This window comes from Hemibagrus wyckioides, linkage group LG03, assembly GCF_019097595.1.
Source record: "Hemibagrus wyckioides isolate EC202008001 linkage group LG03, SWU_Hwy_1.0, whole genome shotgun sequence".
NCBI lineage: Eukaryota > Metazoa > Chordata > Actinopteri > Siluriformes > Bagridae > Hemibagrus > Hemibagrus wyckioides.
The window spans coordinates 22,476,801-22,492,645 of record NC_080712.1 but is presented as its reverse complement, the minus strand read 5'-3'; the positions used below and the strand labels follow the sequence as shown (position 1 = coordinate 22,492,645).

Genomic DNA, 15,845 nt, shown 5'->3' with positions numbered 1-15,845 from the left:
TAAATTACGTTGAGGATTTCTTATCCGACAAATATATTTAAAACTGTAGATTTTTCTAATGTAAAGATTGAAACTAATTTATTTGATGTGTTTTTATATGTTTGGTACTTTGTTTTGCAAACAAATTTTTGTTAATAAATGTTCAAATCCGATGCCGTCGACTGGATATGAATTATACGCTCGAACGCTGAAGAAATTCAAAGAAAATAAATAAAATTAAAAAAAAAACAATCGTGTGGAAAAACGGGGTGATATTTCAGCTAGGAAGGAAGCAAGAGCAAACACGAGAGGCAAGATGAGCGCAGATTGACATAGTGTTTTATTTAAGCAGTCTGTAAGAAGGAAAATAATGTGCATCCCTATCATATACATTTACATGTAAAAATACTAAGGATGTTCAGTGTACAAAAAAGGTTTCTCATAGATCAGCGGTTTTCACATCCTTGTGGGCCATATAGTCATGAAATAAGCATTCTCTTTTAGTCATTAAATATCACAACCAGTAATACAGTTGGTCTTTCGTTTGCTTTTTTTTCCCCGTTCGTTTTGTTTTTTTTGGATCAAGTCCCTTCTGCATAAAAAAAAAAAAAATCTTAACCACATGTCTAGATCTTAACATGGATCTAATGACAGAGCTAGCAAGGGCAAGAAGTGTCACAAACTCTAAAGCTACATGGCCGTAAAATCAATTACAAGTTATTTCTTTCTTTCTTTTTGTCGTGGGTTTTTTTTTTTTTTTTTTTTTTTTGCTCTTTTTCTCTTTTTTGTTTTTAAATAAATACTTTACAATTCATGCTTGTTCATAATACACTACCAGGAGCAAGAGAACAAGAAATTAATGTTGTCGACGATACAAACAGTAGCAGCAAAGTGTGTACGTTGAGGTGTAAAAGATTTCTTCGAGACCCTGCAGTAAGTAAGGATGGAACCCATCAGCTCACATGGCCAGGACTGTGTGTGTGTGTGTGTGTGTGTGTGTCCTTCTCTCACACTAGTTCACTACTCCATCTTTCCCTCTACAATGAAGGAGCAGGCCGCCGGACCTGCGCTGGAATTTCATCATTCCAGCAGCAGCAGCAGCCTAAGAATCAGTGTGTGTGTGTGTGTGTGCGGCTATGTACCAGGTTTCTGTGTTTAAGCACGGCTCCTTGCGTTTCTACTCATCGGCAAGTTGAGCATTGACAGTAATTGTTGAGGTGGTGTCAGCGGTCAGGTCCGACTTTTCCCACAAAGCTCCAGGAGACGCTCGGAGGGAGGGCGAGCTGGAAAAGTCGGCCTGTCTGAATGTCACCGAAGCAAAAAAACTCCTGGCAGTGTCTCATCACATTCACAGCGTAACGCTTTACAAAGCAAAAGTACATTTACTCTTTTAAAAAAAAAAAAAAAAAAAAAAAAAAAACAGGAGTGTGTGAAGGGAATGTGTGCTTTCAAGTCCTTTTTTTTTTTTTTTTTTATTTTTTTTTTTTTTACTTAAAGCAGGGACCTTTATTTTGTTTTTAGCTGAACTATAGAAAAAGAGAAATGGACATGAAAGTGCTGTTATACATCATTTAAAGCCAAGTTTTGCGACTATGGAATTTTAAAAAGTGGATGGTGTGGTTTTTTTGGCCTGTAGTGCCAAAGGCCCTTTTCAGCAGAGTGCAGTTTTTACTGGATCATCACTCAGGTCCCTTACATGCAAGATACCAACACACAGCATCACACACCCCTCTCTCTTTCTCTCTCTCTCTCTCTCTGTCTCTCTCTCACAGTCAGAGTCTCTGCACACGAGCACATTCTTAGACAAACAGCATCACAATTTCATTCTTAACACAAGTGATCCAACTGGACATTGAAAAACAGCTGCATCACACAAAAATATAACAAAGAAGAAAGCTTCAATTTTCAGATTTGATATTACTTTCAAAACGTACCTAACAAGCACACGCTGACGTCAGACAGGGAAAAAAAAAAAAAAACGGAACGATTTTCAAGTTGATAAATTAATTGAAAGTAAAAGTGAAGAGTCTACTCCGTTCACCTCACACTGAGTAGCTTCATCAGTGAAAAGAAAGCAGAAGGTTGGAAGACAGAAGCTCTTGTGGTTTGCAGTAGCACAGTCCTGTCAGCTTCTCATCCACACCAGTTTATTTAATCAGCACAGTCAACTGAGAGCAGGAACACTTTCACCACCGCGAGGAAACAAGGCAACTAGTTCATGTTCGATATCAGTGCAGATGCTACCATTATTAGCAGATTATTTCATCTGTCCTTCTCTCACCGTCAAAGAAACGTGACATCACTATAGCGGTCCATCTGAACTCGGAGACACACACACACACACACACCTGCATCGACGTGTCTTAAGCTTCTCATACAGAGGCGTGACGGTCAAATCCGTCACAGCAACATCCTCTTCCTCATAAACATTATTTAATCCCTTACACCATCATCCTCATAATCATTAGCGTCATACCAGACCATAACCAGTGCATCCACACGAACCCCTCATTCACTTCAAACTCTTTACACTTAAACACTGCTGGGCTTCTTAATGCGATGTGAAATGTTTGTTCATTAATAATCAGTAATCCTGATCAGCGTCACGGCTAACCTGGAGCTACAGCACCGGGTGTGAGGCTGGATGGAACGCCAGTCCAATACAAGGGCACTGTGCGCACACACACACATTCACACACTCGTTCACACCTAGGGGCAATTTAGAGCAGTCAGTCCGCCTACTGGCATGTTTAAAGGACGGGAAGAAAGCTGTGAACTCTGAGGAACTCGACACAGACACTAACTCTGACTTTGCCGCACCTCATGTTATATGTGTTACCTGATCCATCTGACATTCTTATGATGCGTCAGTTAAACCCTAAGACTCACCGGAAAACGTAACACCATGGTCTCTTGAAATAAAAAGGAGACGCTGACAGGAAACACTGTTAAGCTATTAAGGATCAGGGAGTGTAGTATCCGTTTTAAACATTCAGTATAAAGACACAAAACATTTAGATTTGGTCTGATTCTTCCGTTGAAGTTATTCCTCTCCGACGTCTATCACATGCACACGCCGTGATCCGGGCGTGATTACTCACACGTACTGACATCTTCTCACCAAACTGAACATCAGGCTCATAACTGCTGCTCATAACTCACATCATCTCCTCTCGCTCAGCTCTTCACGGACTCGCTCTACACCGCTCGGCTGCTTCACCCATCTTCCGGCTGAGAAATATAGCAGGACCGTGTGCGTGAAGTAGCTTCAGGACTCGAAATATATGAAGCACAGCCTGAAACCTGCTCTGATAACCTTCCCAATCTCACTGCTTATTTAACCTCCAGGAGATGAGAGCTAGTGTACTGGCCATGTGGGGGGGGGCGAAAGCTTTCCGAGTGTCACTGCTCAGTGCTCGCGCCATGTTCTTTATCTTCTGCAGTGGTTTTTGTGGTCACCAGGTTATGCAGCACTTCACCACAGAAAGGCTCTGTGCAAAAAAAAGAAGAAGCAATGCTCAAGATGTGAAGAGGCTCCTGAAGATGTCCTCTTCACCGTAACTAAAGAACAAAGAAACTTAAATACAAAAACAAAATTTACATTCTAAAGCCATTTTAGGTGCGTTTTAGACAGCACACGTTATATAAGTAGGACAGATCTGAACAAATAAATAGAATCATTTTATTTAACTACATTCCCTAACCTGATACATGAATCCAGTGCCTATGCACTCCGATCAGGTGATGTGAGCTTGAGTGATTACAGCAAACTGCACTAGGTTTGTAGTTTATATTAAGTGGAAGGGAAAATCGGAGCTTGTTCATATCAGAACTGCTGTAGTGAACGTACCGTGAATAACTGACGATCGCTCCACTCTTACTCCTTCTAATCAGTCATTTCACCATCAGGAGGAATGGAATGACAGAAACAGTAATGAGCTGCGAGCTAACATTCAGAAAGCGGTCAACACCATACAGGCTGGATCAGATTGTTGTCGTGACTCGAGGCTTTTCTGAGCCAAACGTACCTAAAGTATCAGGAGGTACAGTGCTGTATGGCTCAGATTCACAGGACTGTTCAGTTCAGAACATCATAAACAGAAAGAATGCACCCCCCCCCCAACACACAAACACTTCCCGTTTCTTATCCCCGTCCCCTGATCACTGTTGTGTTTCTTCTCTCGACCCGTTTGCTGACTAAGTAAAAGAAAGGAAAGTACTGCAGTGCCACAGTGAGAGAGAAATGCTAGCTGAGCATCTGAACACAGCAGATCCTGACACACATTTCACTGCCATAAACACAGACATTGTGTGTCGCAGTGCTGATTTTGTATGCTAGCGCGATTGGTGCGAGTGCCAGTGGTGCGAGTGGCCTAACTAGGATAAAGTGAGTGACTATTAGTGAAGCTTGTTTACTGTTAACTCAACACCTGTGCAGCCTGAGTATACTGTTATGGCAGTTTTGGACAAAAAGAAAAAAAGAAGAGAGGCATTCGGTTGTACTTCGTATCAGACCTCACGCTTCGTATCAGACCGCAGCGCTTAAGTGTGTGTGAATCTCAAGCCACACAGTGATGGACCCTAGATAGAAAGGTGCTCTGCAGCTTCAGTGCTTTTGCGCCCAATGAAGGAGGCATGTGAACATGTTTAAGCATCTCAATGCAGAAAAATAACCACACACACAATCACACAGAAACTAAACACACAAAAAGTAAACAAACAAACAAACAAACAAAGTTCTTCTCCCCAGCAGCCTGGGGCGTTTAAGCGGACTGGACTTCAGCTCAGCCCGACGTGCAAAATTCCTGTTACCATTAAAAGCCAAGCGTGTCCTGGAGCTCTTGGCCTGTGTAGAGCATGATGAGTGTAGAGTCCCAGTGGAGAAGGGGAGCATTGTTTGGGCTAAGTCTGACTGGGTAAAAGCTGTAGGACTAGTCTGTTCCAGTGGTAAGCGTGATGATGATGATGATGATGACGATGATGATGATGATTATGAGGCAGTGCTGGCTGTGTGGAGCTCACTCTCTCCCACTGGCCGAGTAGGAGAACTGAGGGAAATGCGGCCGCCGCTCGTTATCCATGCAGTCCATCCCATCTTCATCAACTGTACACACACACACAGGAGACAGAGCTGATAATGAGTCTGTAGCGCAATAAACATGCTGTATATATAGCCATATGCTCCGTTTCTAGTAATCCATTTATAAGAAGTTTCTCCAAGGTGCCGTCGAGTTTCCCGTCAACACACACCTTAACAGAATCGAGTGCTAATAAAAGTGACAGCCACATATTTATAAGGGATTGTTTGAACATAAACGTGGCAGAGAACAGGTAAACAGCCTGAGTCTCGTTGGCAGCGAGGCAGCCGACACTCTCTTTGGCAGAGAACTCGATCCAAACTGTCAGAGCCGGGCGCTGAACCTTTCTCCTGCTTTCTCAAGTCACTTCTTTAATTGTTCAAAAATATACATTGTGGGGGAAACATAATTCTAGACTTTTTTTTTTTAAACCCTGTATTGATTTATTTATTTTATTTTTTTCAAAACTTTTCAAACTTTCTATTTTCAGTACTGTTAATACTCTGAAAGGTCAGTTACTGTTATCATGGAGAGTTAAAACATTAGTGTTACATAAGCATGCAGAAAATAAGGGAATATGTATACAAATAAATAAATAAAACAAACAAACAAACAACTAAATAAATAAATAATGAAAAAACCCACTAGATTTAGTGTGCTGGCTCTTACAGAATATCAATACTCATATCAATAAATGAGCATGCTTTTCCAGACCCACGTGAGAGCCGTGTACACGTGACATGGTCTTATTGTACATGTGTGTGTGTGATGTTTTTATTTTTTTACTATTTTATCTTCTGTAGGATTTCTGCTGCAAAGATCATTTTTGTTACAGAAGAAGCCAGTTTAAGAAATGTGGTGGTCTATGTAAAAGATCACGTTATGGAAAGTTTCATCTTATAGTGAAAGTGACACATGCTCCTTCTCCGTCACATCATCCGAGGACAAGAGAGCTCACGCTGACCACATGCTGGACAGATGATGGCTAAGATGTTAAGGGAAGTATTTTATGAATCAGCAATTATTCTGTATAGCTTCAGAAGAGGAACATTTTGGGAAGAGCTCAGACCTAAATCCTGTAAAATGACCTGAAGACGGCTGTGCAGAAGGGAGAAAATAGATCTGGAGCATTTATTGTAAGGAAGAATGAACTAAGTTGTTGGTAGAACTGAACTGAACCCCTGAACTGAAAGGAGTGTTAAGTAAGTGTTTTTTTTTTATTATTATTTTCTTTGCCTAAAACCTTCTCCCACTTGATTTTTTTGGTACAGGATATTGCATTAAACATTTATCTTGGTTTCACAAAACAGCCTTTTTCTCTCGGCTGTAGTAGAAAATAAAAATGCATAATTCTGACCATGTGAAGGCTTTTCCCACACATACGAGTGAGAGCGCGAGTAAAATGCTTCTATTTTCTAATTTTATATAACTATTTTCATTACAAATTATATTTCAGACGACAAACTTGTGCGGAAAAGTAGAATCTTCTGATATGTGTATGAGTTTCAGAGTCGATCAGTATTTGTTTCGTCTCCTTGTTTTCACTCGAGCCGGCATGGACTCCACAAAAGTGTGGACAAAATCTCATGATCTGTTTTAGATGAAATCGTCTGAACACGTGTTTCAGTAGAAGACATTAGACGTGAGGATAAATCTGAGTGTTTGTACAGAGCAGTTAACATGATCAATATCACACACTTGCTTACATTTAAATAGACCGCTAGAAATAATGCAGAATCTTGAATATTCAACACTAAAAATGTTCAGTGTGGTTGTGGAAGTGTCCCTGTGCCATCAGGTTCAGCAGAGACCTCATGCTGGAGTGTGTGTTCACGTGAATAGAGAGAGGGATGATGATAGAAACGGCACACTTACATTTTTCAGGGGGAGTTATTGTAATCGTCTGTGCCGTGAACTCCTCGTCAAAATATCTGGTATCCGTCTCTGACGACACCTGAGGCTTGAAGGGAGGTATGAGCTGAGGAAGGAAGTGTGAGAAAACGCCGGAGTGATGAAAAGAAAAAACACACACACACAACACAGAGCACCTGTTTGTGCAGGTGTAACACTGCGTGTTGTACGGGAGCTGCAGGGCTCAATCTTACACCTCTGAGTTTTTACACAGCGCCTCCTCTACACACACATTGTCTTCTCTCTGCCTTCAGGGGGATATTTCAGTCTCGGAGCAGACAACCACTCTGACTAATGTTGCACTATTAACTATTCATAAATCAATCCACTGATCACATTAATGCCTTTTTAACAGGATAAGGAGAAAAAAAAAATGCTGTTAATGCTCTTCTAAATATGATCTAAGAGAGAAGCAGCACAGCTTCAGAGAAACCTCGGCGAAGTTTACCTTTTTATCATAAACATCTTGCCAGTCGACCGCAGCAAAGAAACTGTGTCGCATTATTTCTTTAGCATCGTCTGGACCTCCGCCAAGTCTGTGGGTAAAACGTGAGAAGCTGAATGTGGTAGAAGAACATTCAACGTTCATATTTAAAGCAGAGCATGTGTACGTTTATGATGATTATAGAAATTCAAAGCTGGGTTCTGGACAGGAAAAAAAAAAATCACTGCTTTACTCAATCACCACGTTTCATTAGTGCTATAAAGCTGAATAAAAACATCATCATACACACATTCTGATATTTTAAAAATGAATTACTGAGATATTTAAAACTCTAAGCAGAAAATATTTATTGTAAGTCAGATTTTTTTCACAGAACAACATATTTGTTTTACGTATTTAAATAACATCAGGCCTAGGAGCTGTGGGAAAAAATGATTGAAGGCTGCTGACTTTCTATTCTGAATAACATTACTGAATGAGTTATTATATACATGTAATATAATATTTCAACTCTAGTACTCTATATAATGAGTGTTACTTTTCTGTCAGGAGAATCTTTTACATATCATTGCATTAAAACTTGAATCTACCGCTTAACTGTGAATAAGATCGATGTGTAATAAATCTTCTTTTTTATTTGTAAATGATGGGCCTTAAACGTTTAGTAAAGTTGTGTGTAAAAGTTTGTGTGGAAGCCCAAAGCAAAGAGAAATTTTCCAGCTAAAGTTACTTCATGCTCGTGTGTGTGTGTGTGTGTGTGTGTATACGCTGATCACATGTAACGTGCATCACACCTTCCTGACACTTCATCACGATAAATCTGTTCATATTCAGCTTATAAATGAGGTCTATACAGCACAGTCCACTACATGCAGGAAGTAACGTGATACAGAGACCTGCTGCATTAGCGTGTAACTGATAAGCCTGATCCAGTTCGTGAAGAAGAGGAGACGTGTCATAAGCCTGGTGAGTGTAATCATATTTACACAGAGTGGACAGAACGTGTATGTGAAAGTATGACGCATTGATATGAATTGAATTTTTATGACAGAATGATGCGCGTGTGAACTCATTCAAACAAAATAAAAATGTGCATGCGACTTACTGCTGCTATACTGTACAGTATTATGACTTGTGTAATGATGATGTAAATGTGTGAATGTTAACTGAGCTGTACCTCTTGTTCGGGTCTTTGATGAGCAGGCCCGACAGCAGAGACTTGGCATCGGCCGACAGCGTCCTGGGGAACTTGATGTCCTCCATAAGGATGAGCTCGAAAAGCTTCTCGTGGTCCTGATTGTAGAAGGGTAGCCTGCCACACATCATCTCATACATCACCACACCCAAACCCCACCAGTCTACTGCACGGCCATAATCATTATCCTCCAGCACCTGATGAGTGACATACACACACACACACACACACACACACACACCACAGTGTATCACATCACTTAAACACTCCACACACTGAGGCACATGTGCGTATTGCATACCAAGTATCAAAGTGGTGCATTTTATATGAAATGTCTCTAAAAACTGTGTAATTTTACCTAAATTATAATACAACAATCAGAGCTGCTGATCAATATTTTTTTTTTCTCTCTACCACCAACCAGAGAAAAAAAAACAACATTTTTCTACTTCCTGTTGACATTCAGCAAACAAGCGGTGTTGGCCGAGTGGCAGTGTGGCTGTGGGTAGAACTATTTTTACTAGGCGGATTAATTAGCGATCATAAATGACATGGACGATGTTCAAATAAACACACAGAACATTCTCAGAGGGAAAACACTGAAGAAACTGAGCAAAAAAAAGTTCAATATAAAGCATCCACATACAGTAACTCTCCTTATTGCTTCCTCGCAGCAAAGACAGACACCAAGCTCACTGACTAATGACTTCCTGTTTGCTGAGAGCACAAACACAACATTAGAAAACAGATCGTGATTGGCTACACGCAGCCGTCCCTTCCGTAGGAATTCACGTCGACTTTTGTTTTCATTAATCTTAATTTATTAACTGGTCTGCAGCATGCTTTCACGTTACATTACTTACCACTTAGTCAGGTAGGTTTCCAGGCAACAAAAACATTGGAGCTTTTACATGTCTGATGAGCTAACTAATATTACATTCAGAATTTGTCCACCTCATAGTGACTGGACATGCAGCACCGTCAGAGACGGATCACAGCACTGCGGTACGAAATGTTCATTGCTTTATCTGTTTTTTCTTTTGTCTCAAATACAGGTGCAAAACGTAATAGACTACATCAAGTGCAAATGCACCAAAGTGAGACAACACTAAAATACTCAGAGCAATAAATTCATCATATGGAAATGCTCAACTATTTTGTAGTGTTGTAGCAATAAGCATATATTTAAAAAATAAATACACCATATACACCTCTCTATATCTAGTATGGACATGCCTTTAAATTACACAACTGTGTTTATCTACCTGGGTTAAGATTTTCCAACACAAATATGGTACAAACATTAGAGTCGAGTCACAGATTAAACTGTCAAGATATACTTGTGAAGCTACAACTACATTATATACATCTCTGGGGAAAAAAAAAAAAAAAGAGCCCACTGCCCAATCTCCAGAGTTGAACCCTATTGAAAACCTCTGGAATGTCATCAAGAGGAAGATGGATGGTCACAAACCATCAAGCAAAGCTGAGCTGCTTTTTTGCAAAAAGAGTTCCCCAACAGCAACGTGAATAACTGGTGGAAAGCATGGAGACAAAACGCATTATTTATTATTATTATCATTATTATTTTGGTTATTCCACCAAATACTGATTTCTTAATGTTATTTAGCCAAAGCATTAACGCAATTTGTTTACAAATTATTTGCATTTTGTTTTATTTGAGTTATTAAAGCTCTACAAATGCAAATACTACAATACTTTTTCTATAAATATATTTTATACCTTTGTCTATAGTTAGTATGGAGTATACACAACTGTGTTTATCCAACTGGGTTAAGATTTTCCAACACAAATATGGTACACAATTTAGAGTAGAGTCACACATTAAACTGTCTAGATATACTTGTACAGCTACAACTACATTTTATGTACATATTTATGTGTGTGTGTATTTAGAGTAGATAAAATAGCACTTTACTGATCCCAAGGAGAAATGAGTGAGTTCCATAAAAGACGAGGCACAGAATTCACATACGAAAAAAAGAATAATATCAAGATAAAGCAAAATAAATATAAAAAAAAAAATAAATGAAGAAACAGTTCTTCAAGAGGGAGTTTCCTGATTAATAAACATGCATCTCTCCTTCCCTAATTGTGCACTTCCTCAGTTGTTACGTTATACTAATGCATAATTAATAAAGCGGCACCAAAAAGGCTGCTCGGTTGTTTTAAAAAAAAAAAAAAGAAAGAAAGAAAGAAAGAAACATAATCTAGATTTTAATTTCTGCAAGTACCATCTTTTGGCAGTCGGAACCAAAAAAAAAAAAAAAAAAACCTCAATAATTACTCAAAATGTCTGGAGAGTGGCGAGACTTCTGAGAATCACACCCAACACAAAGTGCTTGCGTGAACGAGCTGACTTCCTACTGCTCCATCTCCCACTCGTTGGTTAAAGTAATTAAATAAATAAACATAAAAAAAATAAACAAATAAATGCTGCCAGAGGCTCTGGTGTGTGAGCTGCGTGGATCAGAGGTCACTCCACCTGAACCAAGCGACGGCTTGGAACCTGGACACAGAGGCTTCAACTTCTACACCATCACGAGATCAAAGCTTTGTGCTAGGCTTGGCGGTAGTTGCTTCCTCGCTAACACACCTGACACACACACACACACACACACAGAGGAGGGAGAGGGGCAGCAGTAGCTGAAGGAGTACGAGTGAGAGGCAGCTCTTCAGAGGGAGCTTCCTGATTAATATGTCTGACTAATGACAAGGCTGGCTGGCCGCGAGCCAGTTAAACATATGCTGGGAGTCGAGTGATAACGATGTCTCCTCTCTGATCTTTAAGAGCAGGTAGAGCTGTGCGAGTTCGCACTGAGGCCCAGCGCTGGCTGCCTGATTAAGCAAGGATGACGAGCTCACGTGAAGAGGAACAGCCTTTAACATTCAAACAAGACGGCATCAAAAACACACACTTTACCTGCTTTCTTCCTTCCTTTCTTTCCTTCTTTTTTTAATTGAAAATAAACATCGTTTCAGGCGGTACAAAATCCAGCAGATGCATATACTGTTTCCAACTACCAGCTCCATAGATTATAAGTTAACAAAACAGCATTTAGTCTATTAATATAAATAAATAGAGCTGTTACACACGTAGCCTCCATCTGGTTTCTACATTTGATGCTGTCAGTGCAGAAATGCTGTTCAGTTTAGTACGTGTCAAACCTTTAACTTGCAAAAGGAGAAAAATAGAAAATGGCACAGATTGTACAAAGCTAGTGCTCGTTATTGATGCCATCAGTTGCTTATTACTTCCATACTACTGCCAAATAGACAGCTCACTCAGACAAGAACTGCTACTAAAAAGTCAAATTATGGAGTTATCCTAGGCATGAAGTACACAGTGTACAGTCCAGCACAGAGTGATGTAATCACACACGTCCCAGTGTACAGGAGTCTGTGCTGTGTGTGGTGTTGAATGATCTCACTTCACAGCAAGTCATTACTGTCCTTAACTCAGTGCACTTGTCTCTGCGCATGTGGGACAGGACTACATTAGAAACAAAAAAAAAAAAAAAAAGGAAGGGTCTCGAACTTTTAATAAGAAAAGAAATAGTCACTGAACCAAGCAACACATTAATTTTATGCACATAATTCAACTATTCACATATCAAGCTCAACATGTACAGCATACAGCTAGTTATTAGCATTACAGAGTGCCTTATTCCTGGATTTTTACCAACACAACTCCTGACCTGCTCATTATACCTGCTTGTTCTTCAGTGTGGATTAAATCAGTTCAATTCAGGTGACCAGGCAAACTTTTTAATACTTCCTTAATAAATAAATAAATAAATAAATACATAAATATAACTCTATGAGGGCAGGTCCATCACTGTTGGCGAATTAAAAACACACTTCAAGTCACTTTGAGAACAATGTAAAGATTATGGAGGCTATGCCGTGTGTGTGTGTGTGTGTGGAGAGGGGGAGAGAGAGAGAGAGAGAGAGAGAGAGAGAGAGCGCAGGCTGTTTGTCCTGCGAGCGGGTGTGAGCAGCTCGGCTGCAGGCAGGGATGCGATTAACACACACGGGGCCGGTTGGGGTCCCCCTGTTCCAGAACAGGCCCCTGCTCCCACTGCCATGTGGCACTGCTGCTGCTCCCACCACTCGCCCATGGGCAAGGCTGGCAGAGGAGCGAGTGGCACAGAGAGCCTGCCGCTCCACCAGCAGGGCAGTGGAACAAGCAGCCTCCATCAGCTTAGCCCATCTTGGCTGGGGAACATGGATGATCTCTCTCTCTCTCTCTCTCTCACACACACACACGTTTATATACACACACACACAGGGGGATTAGGAAAGGACCAGAGGATCTACCTGTATATGTATATGAATATCATTATGCTTCAGGCTCTACTCATACATTCAGATACACACAGCTTCAACTGCTCCTTGTTTTAATTGCCAGCCCACTCAATCATACGTGTGTTTCATGTTGATGTACTATGGAAATAATTAACGTCATTATCATACAGTAGACTGGCACCGGCTCCGTTCCTATCATCTGTCGTTAATATTATATAATTACATATTAAGCTAATGTGACTTATCATTTACATTTACATAAAAGAAGGATTTGGTGATAGCCATAGTGTATTACTTGGTCAAACTATTCCATTTTCATGCGCATCATATCACGAAAAGGAAAGAAATCATCATCCCATCCTCCAATCTCTCTCTCCCTCTCTCTCTCTTTTTCTCCTTCTCTCTCTTTAATCCCCCTCTACTTTGCATCTCTGGAACTTGGCTCACTGGCTCAGGCTGTGCTCTGTTATTTTTACACCAGTACGGCAGTATAGATTTCCAGGTTTCCCAGCCACCTTCTTCCAACCTCCCCCATCTGCCACCATCTGCCTCTGTTTAGCATCTACTTTTTTGTGCAATCACATACTCTTGTGAAAAATAACCAACACTCAAATCATCTCCTGGCACAGTGGCCAGGCTGAGCAAAACAAAATGCTGCGCCAAATTGTCTTCTGTACTTTTTTTTTCTTTCCACGAGCAGAATCTATACTTCACCCCCTTCCTCACCCACTCCCGCCTCCGCCCCGAGCCCACTCTCTCGCTCCTCTTCATTAATATGGATTTAGCCACTGAACTCTGGGCAAACCAGAGCACGCCTGGGTGAAGAGGACGAGCTGCGAGCTAGGAGTCTTGCTCCATGGCGGACAAGCAACAGATCAGATTTGCTGCTGTAAGAGCATGACATGAGAACTGAACCGAGGAAGAATTCTGGATTTGTACGATTGTTTCAAAGACGCACTCGTAGCTCAGTGTGCGAATACAGGAGGAAAGAAAATGCTTTCCATTAACTGCAACCAGGTGTAAATAAAGACTAATGACTGACCATAATTCAGCATTGTGAATAATTTGGGAACAGTACAACTAGAGTCCATATGGCTGTTGGGCGTGTGTGTGATTGTGTGAGTGTGTGTGTGACTCTTGAGGTGTGAACGGACAGGCGTGGACCACATACGTACACTGACTCACAACGCTGTCATGAAGGAGACGATTTGTTGTGAAAGCGTAGCATCATTGTTGTCAAATTGCACACCTCCGTATTTCACCGTGAAAGCAAACAGCCAGAGCTGCAATTCTTTACCATGATGTTTACATTGCCTTTAATTCAGCAGTAACCAGTGAAGAGTGTGTGTGTGTGTGTGTGTGTGTGTGTGTGTGTGTGTGTGTGTGATGCCACTGTGCTTCCACTGCATACGATCAGTTAACTCTGTCTTCTGACCTTGTGTATAAAGATCTGTGGAAATTTTCAGTTCTTTTTTTTTTTTCATTCCTTACCGTAGGAATCAGGAGCACCAGCTATAATTTATCTCGTCTTACAGAAGGAGTGATATGATGCTGTTTCCAAAAGCCAGAGAAAAACAGTTTCAGCTTTCCAGCTCTGTTACAAAACATTTAGTCACATCCACCACCACTAACAACCACCATCAGCACCATCAACACCATCCCTAACACCACCATCACCACCACTAACAACCACCATCAGCACCATCAACACCATCCCTAACACCACCATCACCACCACTAACAACCATCATCAGCACCATCAACACCATCCCTAACACCACCATCACCACCACTAACAACCATCATCAGCACCATCCCTAACACCACCATCACCACCACTAACAACCATCATCAGCACCATCAACACCATCCCTAACACCACCATCACCACCACTAACAACCATCATCAGCACCATCAACACCATCCCTAACACCACCATCACCACCACTAACAACCATCATCAGCACCATCAACACCATCCCTAACACCACCATCACCACCACTAACAACCATCATCAGCACCATCAACACCATCCCTAACACCACCATCACCACCACTAACAACCATCATCAGCACCATCAACACCATCCCTAACACCACCATCACCACCACTAACAACCATCATCAGCACCATCAACACCATCCCTAACACCACCATCACCACCACTAACAACCATCATCAGCACCATCAACACCATCCCTAACACCACCATCACCACCACTAACAACCACCATCAGCACCATCAACATCATCCCTAACACCACCATCACCACCACTAACAACCATCATCAGCACCATCCCTAACACCACCATCACCACCACTAACAACCATCATCAGCACCATCAACACCATCCCTAACACCACCATCACCACCACTAACAACCATCATCAGCACCATCAACACCATCCCTAACACCACCATCACCACCACTAACAACCACCATCAGCACCATCAACACCATCCCTAACACCACCATCACCACCACTAACAACCATCATCAGCACCATCAACACCATCCCTAACACCACCATCACCACCACTAACAACCATCATCAGCACCATCAACACCATCCCTAACACCACCATCACCACCACTAACAACCACCATCAGCACCATCAACACCATCCCTAACACCACCATCACCACCACTAACAACCATCATCAGCACCATCAACACCATCCCTAACACCACCATCACCACCACTAACAACCATCATCAGCACCATCAACACCATCCCTAACACCACCATCACCACCACTAACAACCATCATCAGCACCATCAACACCATCCCTAACACCACCATCACCACCACTAACAACCATCATCAGCACCATCAACACCATCCCTAACACCACCATCACCACCACTAACAACCATCATCAGCACCATCAACACCATCC

At 41.4% G+C, this 15,845-nt stretch overlaps 2 protein-coding genes across 5 annotated transcripts in view; one reads left to right on the top strand and one right to left on the bottom strand.

The window, feature by feature from the left end:
- sdccag8 (SHH signaling and ciliogenesis regulator sdccag8) overlaps positions 1–771 on the top strand; it is a 55,191-nt gene extending 54,420 nt beyond the window's left edge. For both annotated transcript variants that reach the window (XM_058381316.1, XM_058381308.1), the window contains exon 18: positions 1–771. This exon is cut by the window's left edge and continues 319 nt beyond it. The gene's annotated coding sequence lies outside the window, so the exon portion shown is untranslated.
- Positions 772–1,374: 603 nt separating this feature from the next.
- The window catches only part of akt3a (v-akt murine thymoma viral oncogene homolog 3a), a 104,474-nt gene continuing 90,003 nt past the window's right edge, over positions 1,375–15,845 (bottom strand). For all 3 annotated transcript variants that reach the window (XM_058381328.1, XM_058381338.1, XM_058381346.1), the window contains 4 exons: positions 8,591–8,805; positions 7,417–7,504; positions 6,933–7,035; positions 1,375–5,083 (listed from right to left, as the gene is read on the bottom strand). In XM_058381328.1, coding sequence (XP_058237311.1) covers positions 4,998–5,083; positions 6,933–7,035; positions 7,417–7,504; positions 8,591–8,805 — 492 coding nt within the window. In that variant the 3' untranslated portion in view covers positions 1,375–4,997. The remainder of the gene's footprint in view (positions 5,084–6,932; positions 7,036–7,416; positions 7,505–8,590; positions 8,806–15,845) is intronic.